The following is a 21834-nucleotide window of genomic DNA, read 5'->3' on the forward strand; positions in this document are numbered from 1 at the left end:
GGTTTCCAATTTAAACTTTATCAGTTTGGGTCAACATTATTGTTTAGTCTTTAAACTAAAAAGAGGGGGCCTACTTTAAACATAATTTGGGATTAGTGTTTTTTGACTTGTGTTCCATTTGACCCGAAATTCAGAACCAGGATCTAGGAATGCTTTAGCAAGCTGGAATACCTGTGGAATTTAAAATTCTAGGATGTATTCCTACCTGCCACTTTTAAATGGGCCAGAGTTGGTTTTCCCTTGGACCAAGACCCAATTTTAGAGGTGGTCTCGGTCCGCCTCCAAACGAACTCTGGTGCGATTCGCTTCTGGTGTGAATATGAACCGACCTCGATGGAGTGGGAGATCTACAGACGGATTGGTGCGGCTGCCACAGTAATGGGGGCGCTGTGCCGGTCCGTTGTGGTGAAGAGAGAGCTGAGCCGAAAAGCAAAGCTCTCAATTTACTGGTCGGTCTACGTTCCTACCCTCACCTATGGCCATGAACTTTGGGTCATGACCGAAAGAACGAGATCCCGGATACAAGCGGCTGAAATGAGCTTCCTCCGTAGGGTGGCCGGGCACTCCCTTAGAGATAGGGTGAGGAGCTCGGCCATCCGGGAGGGGCTCGGAGTAGAGCCGCTGCTCCTCCACATCGAGAGGAGCCAGTTGAGGTGGCTCGGGCATCTATACCGGATGCCTCCTGGACGCCTTCCTCGGGAGGTGTTCCAGGAACGTCCCACCGGGAGGAGGCCCAGGGGACGGCCCAGGACACGCTGGAGGGACTATGTCTCTCGGCTGGCTCTGGGAACGCCTTGGGCTCCCCCTGGAGGAACTGGAGGAGGTGTCTGGAGAGAGGGACGTCTGGGCGTCTCTGTTGAGTCTGCTGCCCCCGCGACCCGGTCCCGGATAAGCGGAAGACGACGAGTACGAGTACATTGCAATCTGTGTTGAATGAGCTGCTGTTAACCCTAACAATGACTTTGTAGCGGTAACAATTGCAAAAATATGCAGAACAGAGTTGCTGCACGCAGGACATTCACAGTTGTTTTCCTCCATTTCCCGGTCTGCGCTCCGTCCCGCCCCCACCATTTCTGTCCAATGGGAGCAATGATCGTCGTACAGGGGTTGGACAATGAAACTGAAACACCTGGTTTTAGACCACAATAATTTATTAGTATGGTGTAGGGCCTCCTTTTGCGGCCAATACAGCATCAATTTGTCTTGGGAATGACATATACAAGTCCTGCACAGTGGTCAGAGGGATTTTAAGCCATTCTTCTTGCAGGATAGTGGCCAGGTCACTACGTGATACTGGTGGAGGAAAACGTTTCCTGACTTGCTCCTCCAAAACACCCCAAAGTGGCTCAATAATATTTAGATCTGGTGACTGTGCAGGCCATGGGAGATGTTCAACTTCACCTTCATGTTCATCAAACCAATCTTTCACCAATCTTGCTCTGTGTATTTGTGCATTGTCATCCTGATACTTGGCACCGCCTTCAGGATACAATGTTTGAACCATTGGATGCACATGGTCCTCAAGAATGGTTCGGTAGTCCTTGGCAGTGACGCGCCCATCTAGCACAAGTATTGGGCCAAGGGAATGCCATGATATGGCAGCCCAAACCATCACTGATCCACCCCCTTGCTTCACTCTGGGCTTGCAACAGTCTGGGTGTTACGCTTCTTTGGGGCTTCTCCACACCGTAACTCTCCCAGATGTGGGGAAAACAGTAACGGTGGACTCATCAGAGAACAATGCATGTTTCACATTGTCCACAGCCCAAGATTTGCGCTCCTTGCACCATTGAAACCGACGTTTGGCATTGGCATGAGTGACCAAAGGTTTGGCTATAGCAGCCTGGCCGTGTATATTGACCCTTTGGAGCTCCCGACGGACAGTTATGGTGGAAACAGGAGAGTTGAGGTGCACATTTAATTCTGCCGTGATTTGGGCAGCCGTGGTTTTATGTTTTTTGGATACAATCCGGGTTAGCACCCGAACATCCCTTTCAGACAGCTTCCTCTTGCGTCCACAGTTAATCCTCTTGGATGTGGTTCGTCCTTCTTGGTGGTATGCTGACATTACCCTGGATACTGTGGCTCTTGATACATCACAAAGACTTGCTGTCTTGGTCACAGATGCGCCAGCAAGACATGCACCAACAATTTGTCCTCTTTTGAACTCTGGTATGTCACCCATAATGTTGTGTGCATTTCAATATTTTGAGCAAAACTGTGCTCTTACCCTGCTAATTGAACCTTCACACTCTGCTCTTACTGGTGCAATGTGCAATCAATGAAGACTGGCTCCCAGGCTGGTCCAATTTAGCCATGAAACCTCCCACACTAAAATGACAGGTGTTTCAGTTTCATTGTCCAACCCCTGTAGCTTTGTTTACAAGTTAAAGTTCACTTGCAAAAAGTACAATGTGAAAGCGAACTGCACCACACAAAAAAAAAGAAAGTCAGTTTTCGGTCCGGACCAAAGGACTTTCCTAGTGTGAATACACCCTTACTTTTAAGTAACAAGAGTAACTACTATTACTTCCGCAAGGCAGGGTATTGCTTTGCATTTTATGTGTTTAATCACCAGCAAAAAAGTCACATGGCAGATCTTGATTGCATTTAGACATTTAGCTTTGATGATAGCTTACTGAAGTTCAGACTTAGAATCTGAACGATGAAGAAAGAAGATTTATATGCCTTTGAATACAGCATGGTTGTTAGTGAGAAACTGCTGATCTACTAGGATTTTCATGCTTCACCTTTTCTCCAGTTTACAGCGACCTATTTCCTAGTTCTAAAATGGCCTCCACAGTCACTAGATCCAGTGATCCAATCCAGTAGAGCACCTTTGGATGTGCTGGACAGAGATTTTCATAATAAATGTTCAGCTGACATAGTACCAGGTACTGCAGATATGTCAGACATGTCAGTATGGACCAAAATCTCTGGGGAATCATCTCAACTGTATGCCACAAAGAATTAAGGTGATTGTGGGTCCAAAATGGGTCCAACTAAGCACTAGCAAGGTGCACCTAATAAAGTAGCCAGTGAGTGCAGATGTTGTAATGTATAGTATTAGTAGTGTAGTATTGTGTACTATGAGTAGTACCGATTTAATAAGATGCCATCAGGTTTAATTCAATTCATTACATTTTACATTTGCAGTTGAACCTCAGACTTTTCATGTCGGATTTCTGACTCCGAACCTAGAAATTCGGAGTAAAAATGGATAACCTTATCAATAAATGTTTTCAACAAAAACCTGGCTACAACAGATTAAAAACCTTCATTTCTATGGTTGTGAGCTGCAACTTTCACGTAGCTCCATCTTAGGAGGCTACATATTAAATCTTGAATTTATGTCAATATGAATGATAATTGAGTAAATAATGTCTCTCTGTGTCCAGTTTATAAGGTTGATTGTATGGATACTTCCTTTTTCTGTAAAAAATGCAGTTCTAATAACATGTACAGAATATAGTTCTTGGACAACTTCAAGCTATTCCGCTATTAGCTTTCATGCTAGCAAGACAACAAAACATCCCAGACATTTTGTTAATACTTTTAGAACATTGTGTTTCTACTGCAAAGTGTCTTTTATTTCCTCAAAGTGTTTTTGTCATAATGGGGTTTCCTTAGACTTTCTTAGAGATACACAACCATGAGGACAACGACAGTGTTTTAACAGTTTATTTAGAAACACGGATAAAGGTTGGACTGGAACCAGGACTGGAGCTGGCGGACGAACGCAGGGTCTCAGATGAGCAACACCTGTGCAGCAGCACCTGCCAGTCACACCCTGCACAGAAAGAACACAGCACACAAAAACACAGCCTGCAAACAAACCATCATGAATATGACAGTTTTATGTTTTTGCTAAATTTTTAAACTTGTTACATGCACCCATATTATAGGCTTTGTGAGAGGATGGGATTAAATTTAGCTCTTCAGACTGTGTGAAAAAACAACACCTGTTCACAGGTGGTAGATGCTACAGTGTTTTTCATGTCTGTCAATATGACACGATACTAGTAACAAATTATTTAAAGATTATTTGAATATGGTTAGCAAAACAGTATAGAGTGTGTAAGAAAACCACTAGCTCTTCCTCTTAGTTAGGTGCATTGTTTTCTCTTGAACAAGCCATAGGTCATGTGTCTAAACAATAAAAAAAACAAATTTTTATGAAAATGGACAGGAAATGGTTTAGTTAAAATAAAAGCAACAACCTAAGAAAAACCTTCACTGCCCACATTACAACATAGACTGTCATTTCTCCTGTTTGTCTGTCTGTTACAATAATATTTAAATCCAATTTAGCAGTGTAAAAGAAAAACAGTGAGTGTTGTAATTACTTTGGAAGTAACCTTTGACCTGCAGCTCTACTCAAAAAAGATTAAGTTCTGAAATATGCTGATAATTATTTTGGCAGTCATCATGTTATTTAGGGAGTACAATAAATCAAAACCTAAATGTATTCTATTAAGCATGTATATTTCGCCAAGTAGATATTATTTTTATTCTTATTTTCTTGTCACTAAACAAGTAAAGGAGATCTCAGTTTCATTATTTTTCTTTGCCAAATCTGGATAATGAGAAATTCACAAAAAAGAAAATCAGAGCAATGCTCATGTCTGACAGTTTCACACTGAATAGAATTTTAATGAGATGCATATCTGTATGCATAAAATGCCTGCCCATGACTGGCGTTTTGAGGGAATCAACAGCCTATTCTGTGACACACGGCTCTCCGGGTCTCATTTTCTGCACAGCTAAACTCCCGGTGAGGTAAGAAGGGTGTGTTGTAAACAGCATTCATTATTGATTTCCTTTGAGATGCCCACGTCTCCTGTGCTAAATGGCAAGACATTGAAGCAATTAGAGAGTGTGTTTGATATGGATGTGGCTCAGTTTGTAAGCATGGTTTTAGAATTTACTCTTTTTTTGTCTATTTGGCACATAATGTATAACAGTACATCTGATAATACATTGTATTTTATATTTCTTGGTATGATTCTGCTGAATGCCGTTGGTGTAGATATTTTGGTCTATAGTTTCCTTGTTAGCTTCTGTTATGTTGCCTTGTGGTTGTAAGAGGGAAGATATGGAATTTGGCAATATTTCTTTTATTTCCTCGTATGTTTTTCCAAATATTTTTAGTCCTGTAAAAATTCTAATTCTAGGTTAACATCTGCTCAGCAGCAACTATTCAGAACATGCACACTTTGCTAAGGTTTATTATTCCTTGCTCTATATTAAGTATTTACAGTCAAAATCATTTAGGTTTTCATAAATAAAGATGTAAGTGGTTTTTAGTGCTGTGATATTGACCAACTGTGCCCTATAGTTGGTGTTGGTTGAATTTATCATAATTATTATTGATTATATGCAGTGCTGAACAAGTATGATGAATCACAGGCAAAAGCATTGAAAAAGCTTTTTATTAATTACATTTGAGAACCTAATAATTAAATTGAGCCCTGAGGATAATGGGGTTTGCAAACTGGATGGTATTAATAACACATCTGGTAATATTTTCTTTTTGCAGTAATTCAGCATATATTTAAATGTGTTTTCTCATGCTAACATGCCACAGGACCTCAAATCCAAAGACAGCAACTTAAGTACAGTGTTTGTGGGAATATTAGAAAAGCCATACTTATTAGCTTTGGGAAATATACTTAAGGTCAGCAATTAGGTTGTTACTTCTACAAATACTAGTGTTCTAGCACAAAGATGAAAAAACTAAATGTGTTTTTCATTTATTCAGTGATATGTAGTGTATTTATTTTGTTCCTAATAGTACAGTATCATGGTGAAATTTATCCCCCCCCAAAATACATGTATGTGGATTTGTACATTATTAGATTTTAAATTACACATGTGCCAGTATGAGATATGCATTGTATCAGAGTTATAACTCGTTTTTGTTCTATTTTTTGGGAATTGAAAAAAATCTGATCTAACAGATTTTTTGTTAAGCTGAAAAGCAACAATTACTTTCAAGTCTGCAAAAATAACACAACATATAGATTATTTCTGTTATAAAACTGTTTAACATAACATTAATTATTGTTTTCATTTTAAAACATGAACTTATTCAAAGATACTTAGTTGTGGTTATTAAATAAGCATGATTTCGGTGCAGAATATTATCCCGATCTGTTTTCCTGTTTATAGAAAACACGTTGATATTAGCTGGCTAATTAGTCAAACTAATGTATCTGCTCTGGTAACTAGCCTGCACTCAGCTGCTTAACACACATCACAACTGGAGACTGCCACCTATAATTGAAAAAGAGTTTTAACAAGCATGATGGTTGGGACTCTGGGTTAATTCATTTTCAAACACATGCATTGTAATTTCCCCTGTTCCTACTTCTGCTAACAAACCCTCTTGTAGCCAAGTATTTCAGCTATATTTTAGTTAGGTATTTTCTGAAATATTGACACAAATGGCCTTAATAATCTCAAATGTAATTTAGAATTAAATTTTGAATGTATGCTATTTGTATTATATCCTATTTTCACTTATTTTTTGGGCTTCCCCTAGATGGGAAAGGTTACTATTATAAAGTATGACCGATGAGTACCTCTGATGAATAACTGACATACCTATTGTGACAGATAATATTGATCAGAGCCACATATTCACATTATGTTACTGTAGACCAAGAGTAGATTATATAAAAAGTCTGGTACAAAACGCAAAAGCTAGTGGCCCTCCTCTATTTTTCATGTCATGATCAGTTATGTTTTTCTTGACTTAAAATATTTCCAAACACCCAAATTTACCTTCATTGTATGCAGGGCAAATGTGTTTTGCTGACACTACGGTATTTCTTCTGGCATCTTATTGACAAAAACAGCATGAAACCAGTGATTGCTTTATTTAAATAGTTTTAGAACCTACCAAAAGGTAGCTCTTTGTATAATGAAGCCAGATAATTGAGTGAGGGTGGATCTTCTTTTTACAGTGATTCTGTTGTATACAATGCTTTTTCTATACAGTTACACTACGCTCAACACAATATATTAATAGGAAACAGTTTGACATGTAAATCAACTTGATATCAAGTGGGGTGAACGGATCCTTAATGGTGATAGATCAGCAAGGAGGAGGAGGATCTTTCTGGGGCCCAAGGGTCCTGTCTGGTCTCACACTGAGCCCTGAACTCAGTCAAAAGTGAAGAAATACAGTTCATGCACTTGGATTGCCTCTCAATCAAATTCTACCTGCAGGAAGAGACACATACATGAAAACCGCATACACACACCCAGAGCTTGCCTGTACAAGAAATCGATCTCCAGCTGAAGAGATGCAACATTTCTTGCACACACTTACATTGCCTCAGAGCTGCCTCACATATTGATTGCTTTTAGAGAAACTGTAATGTTGAAGTGATTAATCAGCCTAAAGCACCCACTCTGAACAACTAGTTTAAAATCAGCTTGATGTATCAGGTAAATTTACAATAGTGAAGGTGTGTATTGACACATTTTATGTCAAATAAGTGAGGCATTTCAAACACAAGAAATTCATTTAAAAAAATTAAATGTGTGAAATGTATGAAAGGAATACACAAAAAGGTAAGAGCAGGATCGAGAAAACAAAATACATGTAGCAGATAAATGAGTTGTGTTTGGGTATGGATCCGCAAGCTTCCTGATGACTGACAAAAATATGCATAAATAGTGTTATTATCAAGAGTGAGAATGGTCCTGTGCTGAGATGGGCTGAAATGCCACACAGTGAACAAATCCATGCAGGTATAAAGACCTTAATTTTTGGAGACGTGGTTTTATAAATCGGAATTGTTTGGTCATAAATACCTTTGTCACTTTTGGAGAAAAAAGGAAGCTTGTACACCTGAAAACATCTTCCTAACTGTAAAGTATGAGGGTGGAAGCAAGCGTCAAATTGTGGTGGGCGGTTCTGCAGGAGGGACTGGTGCAATTCCTTAACTAGATGGCATCATGAGGAAATAATATTTTGTTATATTGAAGCAACATCTCAAGACATCATTCAAAAAGGTGACGCTTGGGTACAAATGTTTCTTCCAAATGTACACTGACCCTAAGCATAATACCCAATGAGTTACTAAGTGACCTAAGGATATCAAAGTGAAAGTTTGGCAGTAGCCGTCACAAAGCCCTGATCTTAGTTCCATAGGACATTTGTGGGCAGAGCTGAAAAGGTGTGCATCTTTCTTTCACATCACTTACACCGGTTGTGTAACTGGAGGAATGGCCCATAATGTTAGTGAACTATTATGAAAAGCTGGTGGAAGGATATACAAAACCTTTGACCTAAGCCATACAGTTTAAAAAGCACTCTCAACAATATTTGATCTCTTTAATTATTCTAAGGAAATAATTTTGATAATCCTGCTCAATAAAATCCAACGTTTTGTCTCATTTTAATGTCTAGTGATAAAAATTGTTTTGTGATCAACTGGGCCAATTGGTGATCAGGGCCCCAATAGAATGTGGTCCTGATCAATAGAAATTTGATGTTAACAGAAACAGAAAAACAATCCCATTTTCAATGGATCTGTGTCATGTAAACAAGGCCAAAATCTTTAGTTAAACATGAAAAAATGCATAAGACAGTTACCCAGCATGCAGCATTTTTGAAGCATTCGCTTACTGAAGAGTTTCTGATCAAGACCTTCATTCAAAATGAGTAAAATTGTAAAACAAATATGTAAAGAAAAACTTTGAAAGACCTTCAGAAAGCCTAGTGAACTGCTTCTCATAGCAACTTTAAAAGACTGCAGGAAGGTCAGGCTTCTTTGAAGCAAATCATGAATTAACGATTACTGCCTAGATATTTTCATTTTACTGTAATCTGTTGGAGGATCTTCAGTGTCCGTTGCAAACTTACCTGCTGGCCTCTGTACTCCTGGTGAAGCGTTCAAAGCTCCGGGGCTTCTGAAAGTTCATCACTCTTCATATCATTCACTGTCAAGAAGCATAAGTCAGAAGCTGCATCTGACCACAACGCTTAACTTCTGGTGTTTCTGTTTTCAGGATGTACTCTTCTCAATGTTACCCTGCTCCCTGCAGTGCTCCATAACGGTCTATAACTGAAGTGTTTTTATTTACACTTTCTCTACTGACCAAAAAAGAGCCATCAAGACCACCAGTTGCACAAAGAAAGCCACAGCAGTAACAGCAAACTGAGTAATGGTTGATTCTAGGACTTTATACTCTGTGTTAGAGGTTAGATACTTTTTGTTTGGGATTGTTTTTGGGGATTAAGTGGTGTACCTGTCTGAATTTAACTGTGTTAAACCTTCCATTAAAAACAGGTCTGTTCCTAAAGCATTTAAAACTGCTACAACCACCTCCTTATTCCATCTCCTGCAGTCCTGCCTTTGTCCCTTCTCAGATGCAATATCTTCCTCAGCACCATGGATGTGTCCCTCTAATGAATTCAAACCTCTGTAGATCATAATTCACACCTTCAGAATTAAGAAATGGGCTTTTATTTTTAGTCTGTAACACTTTTTTTTTTTTTTATCTTGGCCAACATCCCCGGGTTGCTTGCTCATTGCTTTGTGTGTTTGTCTTCTAAATATAGGGTTGCTAGGAGCTTTTTTTGCTAAAGTTTATTTCTTTAGAAACAATACGCATATTACACTAGATGATATGTGAAATGTTATACAACAAATATGCATAAAAACAGCTTCAACCAGTTATGTCCTTAGTTTTGTGTTAAAAGGAGCTTTTCATCCTCTTATTGTAAACAGTCTACTACAACATTAACAATGTGATTTGTCCTGGAAATAAGGTCTTATAGTTTCAAAAATGAAAGATAATTATGCTATCCTACTTTGGACCTTGGGATTCTTCATGTATTTACAGGTATTGTAAAATGAGAGTACATCCTATTTCAATGAGGGTTTTATGTATCAGAGCATAGTAGAAAACTGGTCTTTTCCAGGTTCTTAAATACGAAAATCTAATCTCAAGCGTACTTAAAATACATAACAGAGCATAAAGCAGATGTCCTAATTTATTAGACAAAATGAAAGTAATTTTCATCATTACTGTTTTGTCTATAATGTTGTCGTGTAAAAGGTATCGGCCACTCTGCTTTCTAAACTCATTGAAGTTTGCACAGTTTTGTTTTTGCACAAATCTTCTAAGGTCCCGCCCTGGGATTTTAATTAAGCTGAGCTCTGTATACTTTGACTGAGCCATTCCAACGCCTTGATTCTTTCATTCTTTCAGTAAATTTGCTGCTTCGCTTGGGGTCACTGCCTGGCTCAAGCTTGAGCAGCCAGAAGAATGGCTTCACGTTTGAGTCCAGATTGGAATGCAGACTAGTTCAAGTTTAACTCAGTGACTGCAAGGTTTCCAGGTTCTGTGGCTGCAAATAATCATCCTCCCACCACCATGCATGGCAGTTGGTGTGATGGGTTTCTGTCTGAGATTTCTACTTTAATCTTTCTCTGTTGAAAGCAGATTTGTTCAGAGACTTGTTCAGTAGTTTTTTTTAAATGTCCTGGTTTGAACTTGAATATTTAATATGTTAATTGAGGCGTGTGGAGTCTGAGATGGAGCTCTTGGGGCTTAATTGTCATTTTGTTCTTACCTTTACTTAAGAGTAAATTTGCTGAGTCATCCATTCCTGTGGAGATTGGCAGCTGTCTTTAATGTTTTCCACTAGGTAATAATCTTTTTTACTGTAGAGTTATGGACTGTAAATTGTTTAGCATAATCTCATATCCCTTACTAAACTGACGGACTAAGTGCCTCTCTAAAATCATTGCCATTGTCTGTTCTTTGCATAGTGTTTACACACAGCTGTATATTGCAGGCAAACAAACTGATAAAACCTCAGGTTTTTTAGAATTAATCAAGGTGTCCAGTTAAGAGCACTAGGCTGTTATAAGTCCCATTGAAGCAGCAAGGGTTTCCAGTTTGGCTTGTCTGTATAATTATTAATGACAGTGTGGAATCTGTTGGGTGTTTTGGTCGCTTGTGGTTACATTTACATTGTTTTTGAAGTTGTTAAAGAGCAGAACACAAGAAATGAACAGGTAATTGGCTTGATGCTTTTCTCTGGGTGAATATTTTCTGTATTATATATTATATATTTTCGCTTCCTTTCACTCATCATTTGATGTCAGGTCTGGACTCGTTCCAGAGCACCGATTATCTAAATTTTAGATGCATTCAAATGAATCTTCTTCACTTTACGAGTCGCGTTTGAACCTGACTCTGCTTTGGAGGTGCTGACTCTCAGTCTACCTGAGTTTAACATTTTCTTCCAGTCAGCTTTTTCTGTACTTTTATGCATTTGTCTAATGACAGGCTGCATTTTAAAGAGGGCACATGTAAAATGCAAGATAGGACAAGCCAGGAAAGCACATTTTGCATAATTGTTTCAGTTAGGTGTGTTTCTGGGGTTTGTGTTCACAGTATGTTCTCAAGCGGCTATGTCTTCATTTAATTTTATAGTTAATTTTCTGTAAGCACGCTAGAATATATTTGCAGCTTTAAAGAGACTGGGGTAGCAGTATTTAGGAAAACACATCTTGTTTTTACAGTTAAACTTTTCTTATTAACTAACTTTATTGACTTAATTAACTGAATATCTCGGCCTATCTGTCTCTGTATGTTAGTATCAATCTTGGCTCCTGAAGCTATCAGCACAAGTGTTTGTCACTCTAACATAAACTTAGATGAATGTGATGAACCTGGGTTGGTAAACAAAATTAGAAAATGAGATTTGCAGGAGTTTGTGTTGACAAACTGAGTGAAGGTGTATGGAGTCTCTGCAGGCATGGGACACCTCAGTCCCAGAATACTTTAATAAAGAAGGAATATAAAGTCCCCCTTCTAGAAGCAAATCGATGTTAAATGAAATGGAGATCATACCATGGGACATTTTCTAAGTGGAATGTAACTATGATTTTTTAGTGTCCCTACTGTCTATAGATTTTTATGGTTGTAAACACTGCAGTCAACCATTTGCGATGCATATAGCTTCGAAATTGTAGCTGCAGCAATCAGAGTTTTGTGGCAGATATTTCTGTCTCTAGTCTTTGAGATGGATTTGCCTGAATCTGATTTCTCTTTAAGAACTGTCACATAAGAAGCAGTGACATAGGGACAAACACGACACAGGTTGCTAAAGCAGCACTCCTATATGGGGTAAGAACGCTATCAAAAACAATGTGTATGTAAAGAGGGAAATGTGTGCATATTAGTCAATAGTTGTGCATAAGTAAAATCCAAAAGAGGTATTTTATATTTTCTCTATAAAAATACAAAATAAAATGTTACAGCTTCAAGAAATTACAAACACTAAGTTCAAGTTTACAGTTGTGGTTTATTCTTTATGAATACAACATGCTATAACCGTTTGTGAATACAATTTCTTTTCTATGAGAATACGAATCTACACCACTCGTATCTCAGGCTGGTTAGTGGAGCACAGAGTTAGGCCTTGGATGACGGAAAAGGGTAATGGGAGATGATTCAGTCTAAAAGGAATATTAGGAACAGAGGGGAGATAGGGGGGAATAAAGAATATTATAAATAAAGCATTGTTCTTATTTTTATGAAATACAAAACTAAAACATAGAATATAGTGGGTGGAGTTCTACAATGATGTATAGTAGGTGGCGGTATGCACCTTTGAGTTTGTTGCGTACCGCCAGCAGAAGAAGAAGCAGCAGCTGCACTATAGCGCTAAGATGACGGACCAAGAGCATATATTAACGACATTAAGACATATATAAACTTTTTAACATTACCTGGCTTTGTACCGTAGTTTCTTGCTTTATATATGTGTTAATGTCGTTAATATATGCTCTTGGTCCGTCATCTTAGCGCTATAGTGCAGCTGCTGCTTCTTCTTCTGCTGGCGGTACGCAACAAACTCAGAGGTGCATACCGCCACCTACTATACATCATTGTAGAACTCCACCCACTATATTCTATGTTTTAGTTTTGTATTTCATAAAAATAAGAACAATGCTTTATTTATAATATTCTTTATTCCCCCTATCTCCCCTCTGTTCCTAATATTCCTTTTAGACTGAATCATCTCCCATTACCCTTTTCCGTCAACCAAGGCCTAACTCTGTGCTCCACTAACCAGTCTGAGATGTACGAGTGGTGTAGATTCGTATTCTCATAGAAAAGAAATCGTATTCACAAATGGTTATAGCATGTTGTATTCATAAAGAATAAACCACAACTGTAAACTTGAACTTTGTGTTTGTAATTTCTTGAAGCTGTAACATTTTATTTTGTATTCTTATAGAGAAAATATACAAAACCTCTTTTGGATTTTACTTATGCACAAATATCGACTAAAATGCACACATTTCCCTCTTTACATATACATTGTTTTTGACAGCGTTCTTACCCCATACTCCTACCTTTACTGAGTTAAACAGTCAGGGCCTAATTTTCAAAAGGTATAAAAACACAAGCAAACTGGAAAGCATTCGCAAAGCTGATCTCTAAATCCAGGTGCAAATCCAATTGCATGTGTAAAATGAGTGGAAAAGTGGGTGCAAATAAACGCGCAGATTCTTTCATTCCTTACCACCCACAGTGCCATCAAACCTGAAACGGATTGTGGGTCCTGTTTTTGCATCTATATTTAGCACTATTAAAAGGCAGGTGCAAACTGGCACACAAAATGTCTGTGGTCATTGTGGTGAGAAGAAGGCATAGATATGACTGTAAAACGGAGAGAGAGAACACATCTCAAAATATTTTGAGTGAAATAAAAATATTAAAGATATTACCTACAGGATTATTATTCCAGCGCACCATCACTTTATGGGATGACACAGTTATGTCTGGATGCACTAGAGCAGTGTCTCTATACAGCCCAGAAAAGGTGGTGCAGATTATAGTTGTCTGCTGCATATCTGCTGCATATTTGTAGGCAGGACTGCAAGGAATCTTCAATAAACCAAAACCAGAAAAATCTTGACTGAGCCTAAATATTGTGTTATGTTTCTAAACAAACAAATCTGAACATCAACTGCCACCAGAGACCAAAAAAAGAGATTGAAGGAAAAACTAATAAAGAAACTGTCCTAGGTACTCCTGAAAGTGCACATTCAAGTTCAGGTTTGGTGCAAATTCACATCATTTGACATAATTATACATAACAGTAACTAAACACATTTTTCAGTCTCAAGAATGTAGATTATAAACTTTAACAGTTTATAATCTAGTAGACTGAATAAATAAGGTTGGATTTTAAGAGCATCTCTGAACACAACATTAATGCAGAAGGTAAAGACATCTTTAACAGGAATATTAACTGATATGTTTCTTGACTGCCCCATTTGGTTTTCAAGCCTAAATGCCACCTAAAAACTAATGACAGGGTACAGGAAATAGGATTTAGGTTTCACTCATGAAGACGCCGATGAAAGATAACTCATACAGAATAAGTTAGAGAAGGTCTTCAGTTTGGTCTGCTGTTTGGTTGATAAAAGAGCTTTTAGTTGATCTTAAATTAAGCTGCCACCCAGAGATCTAAAGCCCGAGAAATTCTTGATGTATGTATCTTTTCCTCCCTCCTGTGCAAAAATTAACGCATTCAGACACATTCCGATAAAAGAAAGCAGATTCCATTTCCATGTCCTGCCAGTAATGTGTGGCAGTCTTCTGTCAGCAGCACTGATGGAGGTGAAAACTAGAAGAAAAGAAACGAAACAAAGAAACCCCATTGAAAAAAGTAGGTGCGGACTGATGCTTTTTTTTTTTGTGGTTTTACAGCCCCCTCCTGTCCTCGAATGGTTCTAGGTGGAACTAAATGATAGTCTCTCTGGTGTTGGTGAATCAGAGGTGTTGACAGGCATGGGTCTGGCCAACAAGGCTGCATGACAGAGTCAGGGTGAAAGTATGCGGGGGGCTTTTTGAGGCAGAAGAAGAAATGTGGACGGAAATGCTTCTCTTCTCACACAAACGCTGAGGAGCAGTCTCACCCCTGAGCAGAAGCCTTATCCTGCTGGGAGGTTATTTTAGGTGTCCCTTTAGGGGTTTGCCCTTATTGCCCTCTTAAATCCATAACAAAAGACCCAAACTCTCCCTTGGATAATGAGATACTCAGCCATCTCTAAACCACAGAGGAGGTGATCTCATGAGAAATGCAGGTGCAAGTGATTCTTTAAAGGGTGACTCATTATGGACATTCACAGAGGGAGATTCTGTGAGACGCTCAGCCAGAGTTTCAAGACCCCTATGTTGTGTTATCCAGCTTTCAACTGTATGATGATGATCTGAGGAAGTTCCTGTAAGTAATAAAATAGATGTTTATATGTAGGTGAAACGGTTCATGTAGATGTTAGCTCATGTGTTTCCTAAATTAGCTCATGCATTAAGGCTGCTGACAGAAAGAAGCCTGTGCTACTTTGTCTGCATGGATGTGACTAGTGGCCATAAGACACAGAGTGGGAGTCACAAAGTATTAGAGGTATGCTGAAAATGAGACAGCAAGGAGATAGATGGTCAGAAAAACTACTTTGGGAACAAAATAGCAAAAAGGAGTTCATATTTATGGGAGAAAATGTCTTCAGCACAGTCAGGCTTGGCAATTAGCAACTTTTGCTAACTAAGGTATAACTTCATTGCAAACGCTTGGCTTGAATACTTTTGTATTGGGAATTGTTTAATGAAATACATAAAACAAAGCACACTGTTGAGGTGTAGCATAGACTTTAAATCACACAGTGACATAATACCCAAAAATAGCATTACTATTAATGACAGTACTGGATTACCATGGTATGATAACTCTGTAGTGACATGCAGTCAAGGGCAGCAGATGAGGCAGTACTTCACCGGTCACCATGAGAAATAAAATACTAGCAATGACGAGAAAAATTAATTTTTTCACCTGCTTGTCCTATAAATTAGTTTTATGTATGACATAGTTTTATGTATTCAGCATTTTTATGGTCACGATCGCTGAATCTACACATTGCTGATTCAAATACATGGGAGAAAAGCAATGTGAGGCAGTGAATAGCTGTGCCTCACCAATGATGGCGCTGTGTCACACACAGATGTTCCACAGTCTGTGACATATTTAATGTATTTAATCTTCGACCATAAATGCACAGTGCGCAGGGTGAGGTAAAAATACCATGCTGCACTGATAGGGGGCAGTGCTGAGCCCCATAGGCACAGACAGCTAACAGCACGTCGCTACATACTCTTCAGGTATGCAGAGGGCAGGGGTGTTTTCACCAACAAGACCTATAACCGTACTTTTATTTAAATTTGATCTGGCAAAATAGAAGATTACTTCTCAAAACTGGATTTTTAGTTGAAACAGAAGGTTTTAGAGAGAGGAAGACCAACTCCGGAGCTGAAATATCTGCTTCAAAGAAGTGGGAGGAAGGCAACCCGCTCTTTTCAACCAGAGTTGTACACCTGAGAACAGTGTGGAGTACACGGATTTGACTTGGCATTGAATCGGGAGCACACACTGAACATTAGTGTCCACAACGCGAAAATGAGGGAAAATCGGGAGATTTTAAAAGACTTGATTAATGCAACCTTCTTTCATGGACTTCATATACAAATAAAGATATCATTATACACAATTTTCAATTTTATTAAAAAAGATCAGCCAAAATGAAAAAATTATTTTGAATAATCAAAATAGTATAAAACAGTTAGTGGGCTGGCCGCCGTTCTCTACACATGATTTTAAAATGCAGTAGTAGCACAAGCCATGATTCACTACCATGGTGAATTGCAGCAAGATCCCTGAGTTTTCAAGTGGACAATGTTATCCCTTTTTGCAATTCTGCTTTCAATGGAGCATATGATCATGTGAAGATAGACGCGTCTTTAAATATTGAGTTCTTTAAAAATCACACATTGATGTGTAATCTTTATTATCTCTGAAAAGGGGAAAGTGTTTTCATTGTAGATAAACAAAAATGAAGGATTCATTGAACAACAGTTATGAACAAAAAATTCTTACTCTGTGGAAGACGTTAGGACACCCTACCCACTAACAGCAAGTCTTTTGCCCTTTGGTTTAAATAACTTCAGTGGGAAGTTATTCACTGAACTTTATTTTTACTGGTCTCCCATTAAAACAACCCTAAACCATAAGAAAGTTATCATGGGAAACGATGTTTTTGAAACTAACTGTTTAAAACATTGGTATTACTACATTACTGGTATCGGCCCCGAGCCTAACAGGTATTGTGGATGTCAGCATATGTGGGTCCAGAAATCTACAACAATCTGGATTTTAATATCAGTCTTACTCCAGGATAGTTTATCTGTTGTTCTTGAGTAAAAAGACAACAGTAACATCTCTCTTTTATTTTTACATGTTCTTCATCATTTTATGACATTAAACAGTAATGTTATGGTAAATGGACTGAACTTATATAGTAAATTTCTAGGCATATCAGGCACTCAACGCACTTTTACACTATTGATGTCATTCAACCATCTACTCTTTCAAATGCTAATGTATTCCTACATAACACTGTTTTATACCTCAGTATGCAACAAAGGGTTTACTCCCTTGCCCAGAGATGCTTAAAAATGTGCTGGGCAAAGCTTGAATTGAACCCATAATCTTCTCATTGCCAGACAGCTACTCTCTCTCCACTGTTTCACAGTTGTCACAGCACAATATGATTAGTTTAAATGTTTTTAGTCGAGAAGCACCCACCCATCCATGTCATGTACCTGTTTAATCATGTTTAAGATCACAGGGCAGCCTATCTTATGCCAACTGGTATTCAAGAAATATTATTTAAAATGTTTGAACTAGTGTCTGTATGCTCATCTTTGTTTCAGAAAGACTGACCTAATTGCTAATTAACATGATCAGCCCATAAATTGTCCAATACCTTTTGTTATCCAGTGTCTTGTTGCTCTTCAACATGTTTTATTGTGTGTTCCCACAATAACATTTGATTTTCAAAAATATTTTCGAAATAAAGTAAAATTATATGTCTTAGGACTTGTTTCAGATTTAAATATATTTGCTACTGGGAGCAGAAGTCTATACATTTTTTATAAATTGCTGTAATTTTATATGATACTGGGGTTATTAAATTCAGTGTGTAAATCCATGTCTGCACAAACAATTGCATCTCAATTTCAGAGCCTTAAATTAGCATCCTAAGAGAGCTTTAATTATTATCTGAAAACTTTTTTATGCATGTTGTGACACAGTAATCCCAGTCGTGTTTCATACTCAGGAATCTGCCCTGGTAAATTCCTCCAGCGCAAATCACCACCCTCTCCTGCAAGCAAATTTATCTTCCTGTGTTTTGCTTTGCCAGTGAATCTGTCAGCCACCACTTTGGGTGAATTAGCATCTTAAGCCTCCTCACTTGCTCCCACTCCTCCCCCTTTTGGAAAACCACTCGTCTGGGGGGGCCCAGCAGAAGGAGGAGGACAGCACAGGGATCTGACTGAGCGTGGAAGCAGAGAGACAAGGCGAAGCAGTAGAAAATGTGCTCAGCTGGTTAAACCCTGTGACCTCTGTCTTATAAAATAGAACATAGATTAGTGACAGTTGAGAATCAGCGGTTCTGTCTGTCCTCAAGTCAAAACTATTTGCATAAAGCAGCAACAGCATACAAGCACTTCGTAAGGGAATCTTTGGATGGGTGCTGTGAAAGTGAAGTTTATTACTAATTGCATATAAACACTTAATCCCACTAGGGTCATGGGAGGGCATTTGAAAACAAAGAGAACCAAACTGATAAACATTTTATTAATAGAATAGAAAAACACATTTCCTGGGCTGAATTTTGCACAAAAATTGTTTTCTGCTGGAATTCTATTGGTGGATTAGTAGATGCTGGTAATAACAGCTTTCACACTGTGAGAAAGTCATTCTAAATATCTAATACTGTCAGATATTTATCGCAGGTTGTCTTTGGTCACAAGACGGTAACAACGGCTGCTCCTTCAACCTGTCTCACAGTGCAGTGTAAGACCACAGATATAGAGCCACAACCAAAGATTTCGCCACAATTTTCTTACAATCCTTGTCTGTCTGCGATGGCCCAAAATCGCACAAACTGGCCATTAGGTAAATCGTAGGGTGGGTCTGGTTGCCTTATAGTGTCAGAGGAAAATTTGCTCTACAACAAGGGCAAATGAGACATATCTCCTGTTGCATAGGCCCAGATCTAATTACGGAAGACAATTCATAAATATATATTAAAATAATTAATTAGGCCCCGGAAATGCCATTACATATATTTGTTTAAAAACAAGCTGATTTGTTTGTACTGTATTTCATAGCTGCCATTTGGTTAAGAGATTTGTTCACAGTTGACCTTGTTCTCTGTGTCTTAGCTCTGTAGTCATATAGATAATAAAATATTTTTTCCTAAGTCATAGAAGTGCTGCTGAGTCGGGTGGAGGAGAAAACGTTTCCTCCCTTTGGTTCAGTAACAACAGAGCTGAGCTCCATTATTTGTAGAATAAGGTTAGCTGAGTTTTAGCCGCTCCTCTAAATAAGGGGATTCAAACTTTTTTTGTTATCTCTGAAAACAAACAATGGAAATTTCTTCTGTTAGTAAAAAAAAGCGCAAATTAAAAAAAACTAATGATATGAAATGACTTAAACATTTTTTTAATGCAGACAGAAAACCTGTAATTACTTTTATTCTGTCCTTCTGAGAAATCAGAATATATCCCGATGGATGGATGGATGGATGGATGGATGGATGGATGGATGGATGGATGGATGGATGGATGGATAGATAGATAACACAGAAGTAAAAAAACACGAACGTTTAATGTAAAAGATTGCAATAAAGCCTGACTTTGAAACCAATAAATTATAACAACAATAAGGGTGCTTTATTACTCTTACAGAGAAGTTTATGACCTAAATACCAGATGCAACAGTATAACTTGAGCTGGCAGAGCTGTTATTTGCAAGAGATAAAACATATTTAGAAAAACAATTTGTCTCAATTTCTTTAAGATCTCAACATAACGAAAACTAATAAACAACGTTTTAGGATTTAATTATTTTGCCAAGTCTTAAAAAAATGAGCGAATTGCTTTTTTTAATTGAAGAGTGGAGGAACATGAAAGATGAGTGGTGCAACACTTTGATAAGACTCTGAGATTTAAAATGGTAATAGATTGGAAATCGATTACATTTATAAAGCCAAAATTGAACATAGTTTCTCTAAGTTCTTGTCCATACGGAGACAAAAGCGGTATCGTGTCAAAAATAATTTAAAAAAAATGTGAGTTCGCACGAGTGACAATGCTACAAAAAATGCATTTTTGCAGCCTGGGCATAGCACTTCCACAACATGCCCTACAAGATCTTAATAGAAATTTAGTTATGAACTAGGATACTAAGCTCGCAATGTTTAAGAATCCTAACAGCACCTATGATAATAACTATAAGAAAACAAATACATAAAAATAGCAAACATATCTGCTACACCCAAATCTATATGAGTGGCAAATATACAGAACTGTTGTATCTCCTGCATGCTATTGCGTTTGATTGCACCTGTCTGCATGCACAATATTTAAGTAATGTCTGCCTTAGTGCACTATCTGGATCATATTTGTAGTGACACTGTAAATTTAACACAATTGGTTTAGCACCTTTAAGGTGATCTTTTATGTTTTCTTGCATGTTTCTTCAGGGGTCTCTTATTCATATGTGCTGGAGCAAGATGGAAATGAGGATGCAGCAGTGGATGTGAGGCTTTACAGTCACCGGTGGAGGAGGTGGCTTCCCCCAAAACCTAGTAACATAGACAGCAACAGGGCCAGCCAGGAGCAGGAACTGGAGCCAGAAGCAGAGGAACCCGAAGGATTTCCCGGACTGTTGTCTGCAGAGGACACAGACAACAGCTCCCAGATTGAGGTAAATCTTAGTACTGTCATTTGGTGTGAAGAGCAGTGGGTAAAAACATTAGTAGAGCTTAAGCCGCAGTCTTTTGATCACCTGAAATTACATATTCATTCATAAAACCTTAACGTCAGTGTGCATCTGGTTCATCTAATTGCTTTATCTGTATCATTTTTAGTAAATAACAAGGTTGCCATTATTATTTTCTGAAATATGTTTTAGACCTGCTGATTGCTTATTTCAGTTCTTTTTGGTGTATATCATACTCTAATTTCTCTAAGTCTCTATCACACTTTTTTGCCAAGTATAGTGGCATGAAATGTTTTTGTGGTTCTAAATATTAGAAAAGGAAGCACATCTTTTTGGACATAACATCTTGACATCTATGGCAATGAATTATGTGTGTCACTGATTTTGTTTCTACTTATGTATAGTTTTGTATATTGGTATGAATGGTGTGCTGTCACATTACCATCTTAAATATTTTTTCTATACTTGATTATCTGGAGTTGAAAGTTTAATGTTCTGTACAGAGTGTGTGTGTGCCAACAAGTGGTTAAAAAGTTATTAATCAGAAAGTAGGTCGGAGTGCGTCTTTTGGAGCCGCTCTGACCATTTGTCACGCTGGGGTACGTAGTGCAGTAGTAAGTGCAGACTTAGCGTTTGCATAGCGTAGCATGAGATGCTCCTTTTTTTGTGTAGCACCTGTGTCGAATTCATAGCATTGGTGCACGTGTGCAGTATACAGTAGATAGCATCTAAGAGTTATGGCTCTTGTGTCACCATATTTTTCAGCTTGTGCAAACGTTCGTGAAAGCCTGTTCATATCTGTAGGAGGGCGGCAGTGGAGCTTTTTTTTTTTACTTAAAGCTGCAGTAGGTAATTTTTGTAAAAATGTATTTTTTACATTTTTGTTAAAACTGTCACTATGCCCCTGAGACAGATAATCTGTGAAAAAAATCTATCTCCTCTGG

The 21834-nt window shown here is 38.2% G+C and overlaps 1 protein-coding gene across 1 annotated transcript in view; it reads left to right on the top strand.

Annotated features, from left to right (window-relative positions):
- Positions 1–21834, top strand: part of plxdc2b (plexin domain containing 2b) — a 136480-nt gene that overhangs the window by 37889 nt on the left and 76757 nt on the right. The window contains exon 2 of the mRNA XM_047350523.1: positions 20652–20875. Coding sequence (XP_047206479.1) covers positions 20652–20875 — 224 coding nt within the window. The remainder of the gene's footprint in view (positions 1–20651; positions 20876–21834) is intronic.

The sequence above is a fragment of the Girardinichthys multiradiatus genome, chromosome 21 (assembly GCF_021462225.1).
Source record: "Girardinichthys multiradiatus isolate DD_20200921_A chromosome 21, DD_fGirMul_XY1, whole genome shotgun sequence".
In the NCBI taxonomy this organism is placed as follows: Eukaryota; Metazoa; Chordata; class Actinopteri; order Cyprinodontiformes; family Goodeidae; genus Girardinichthys; species Girardinichthys multiradiatus.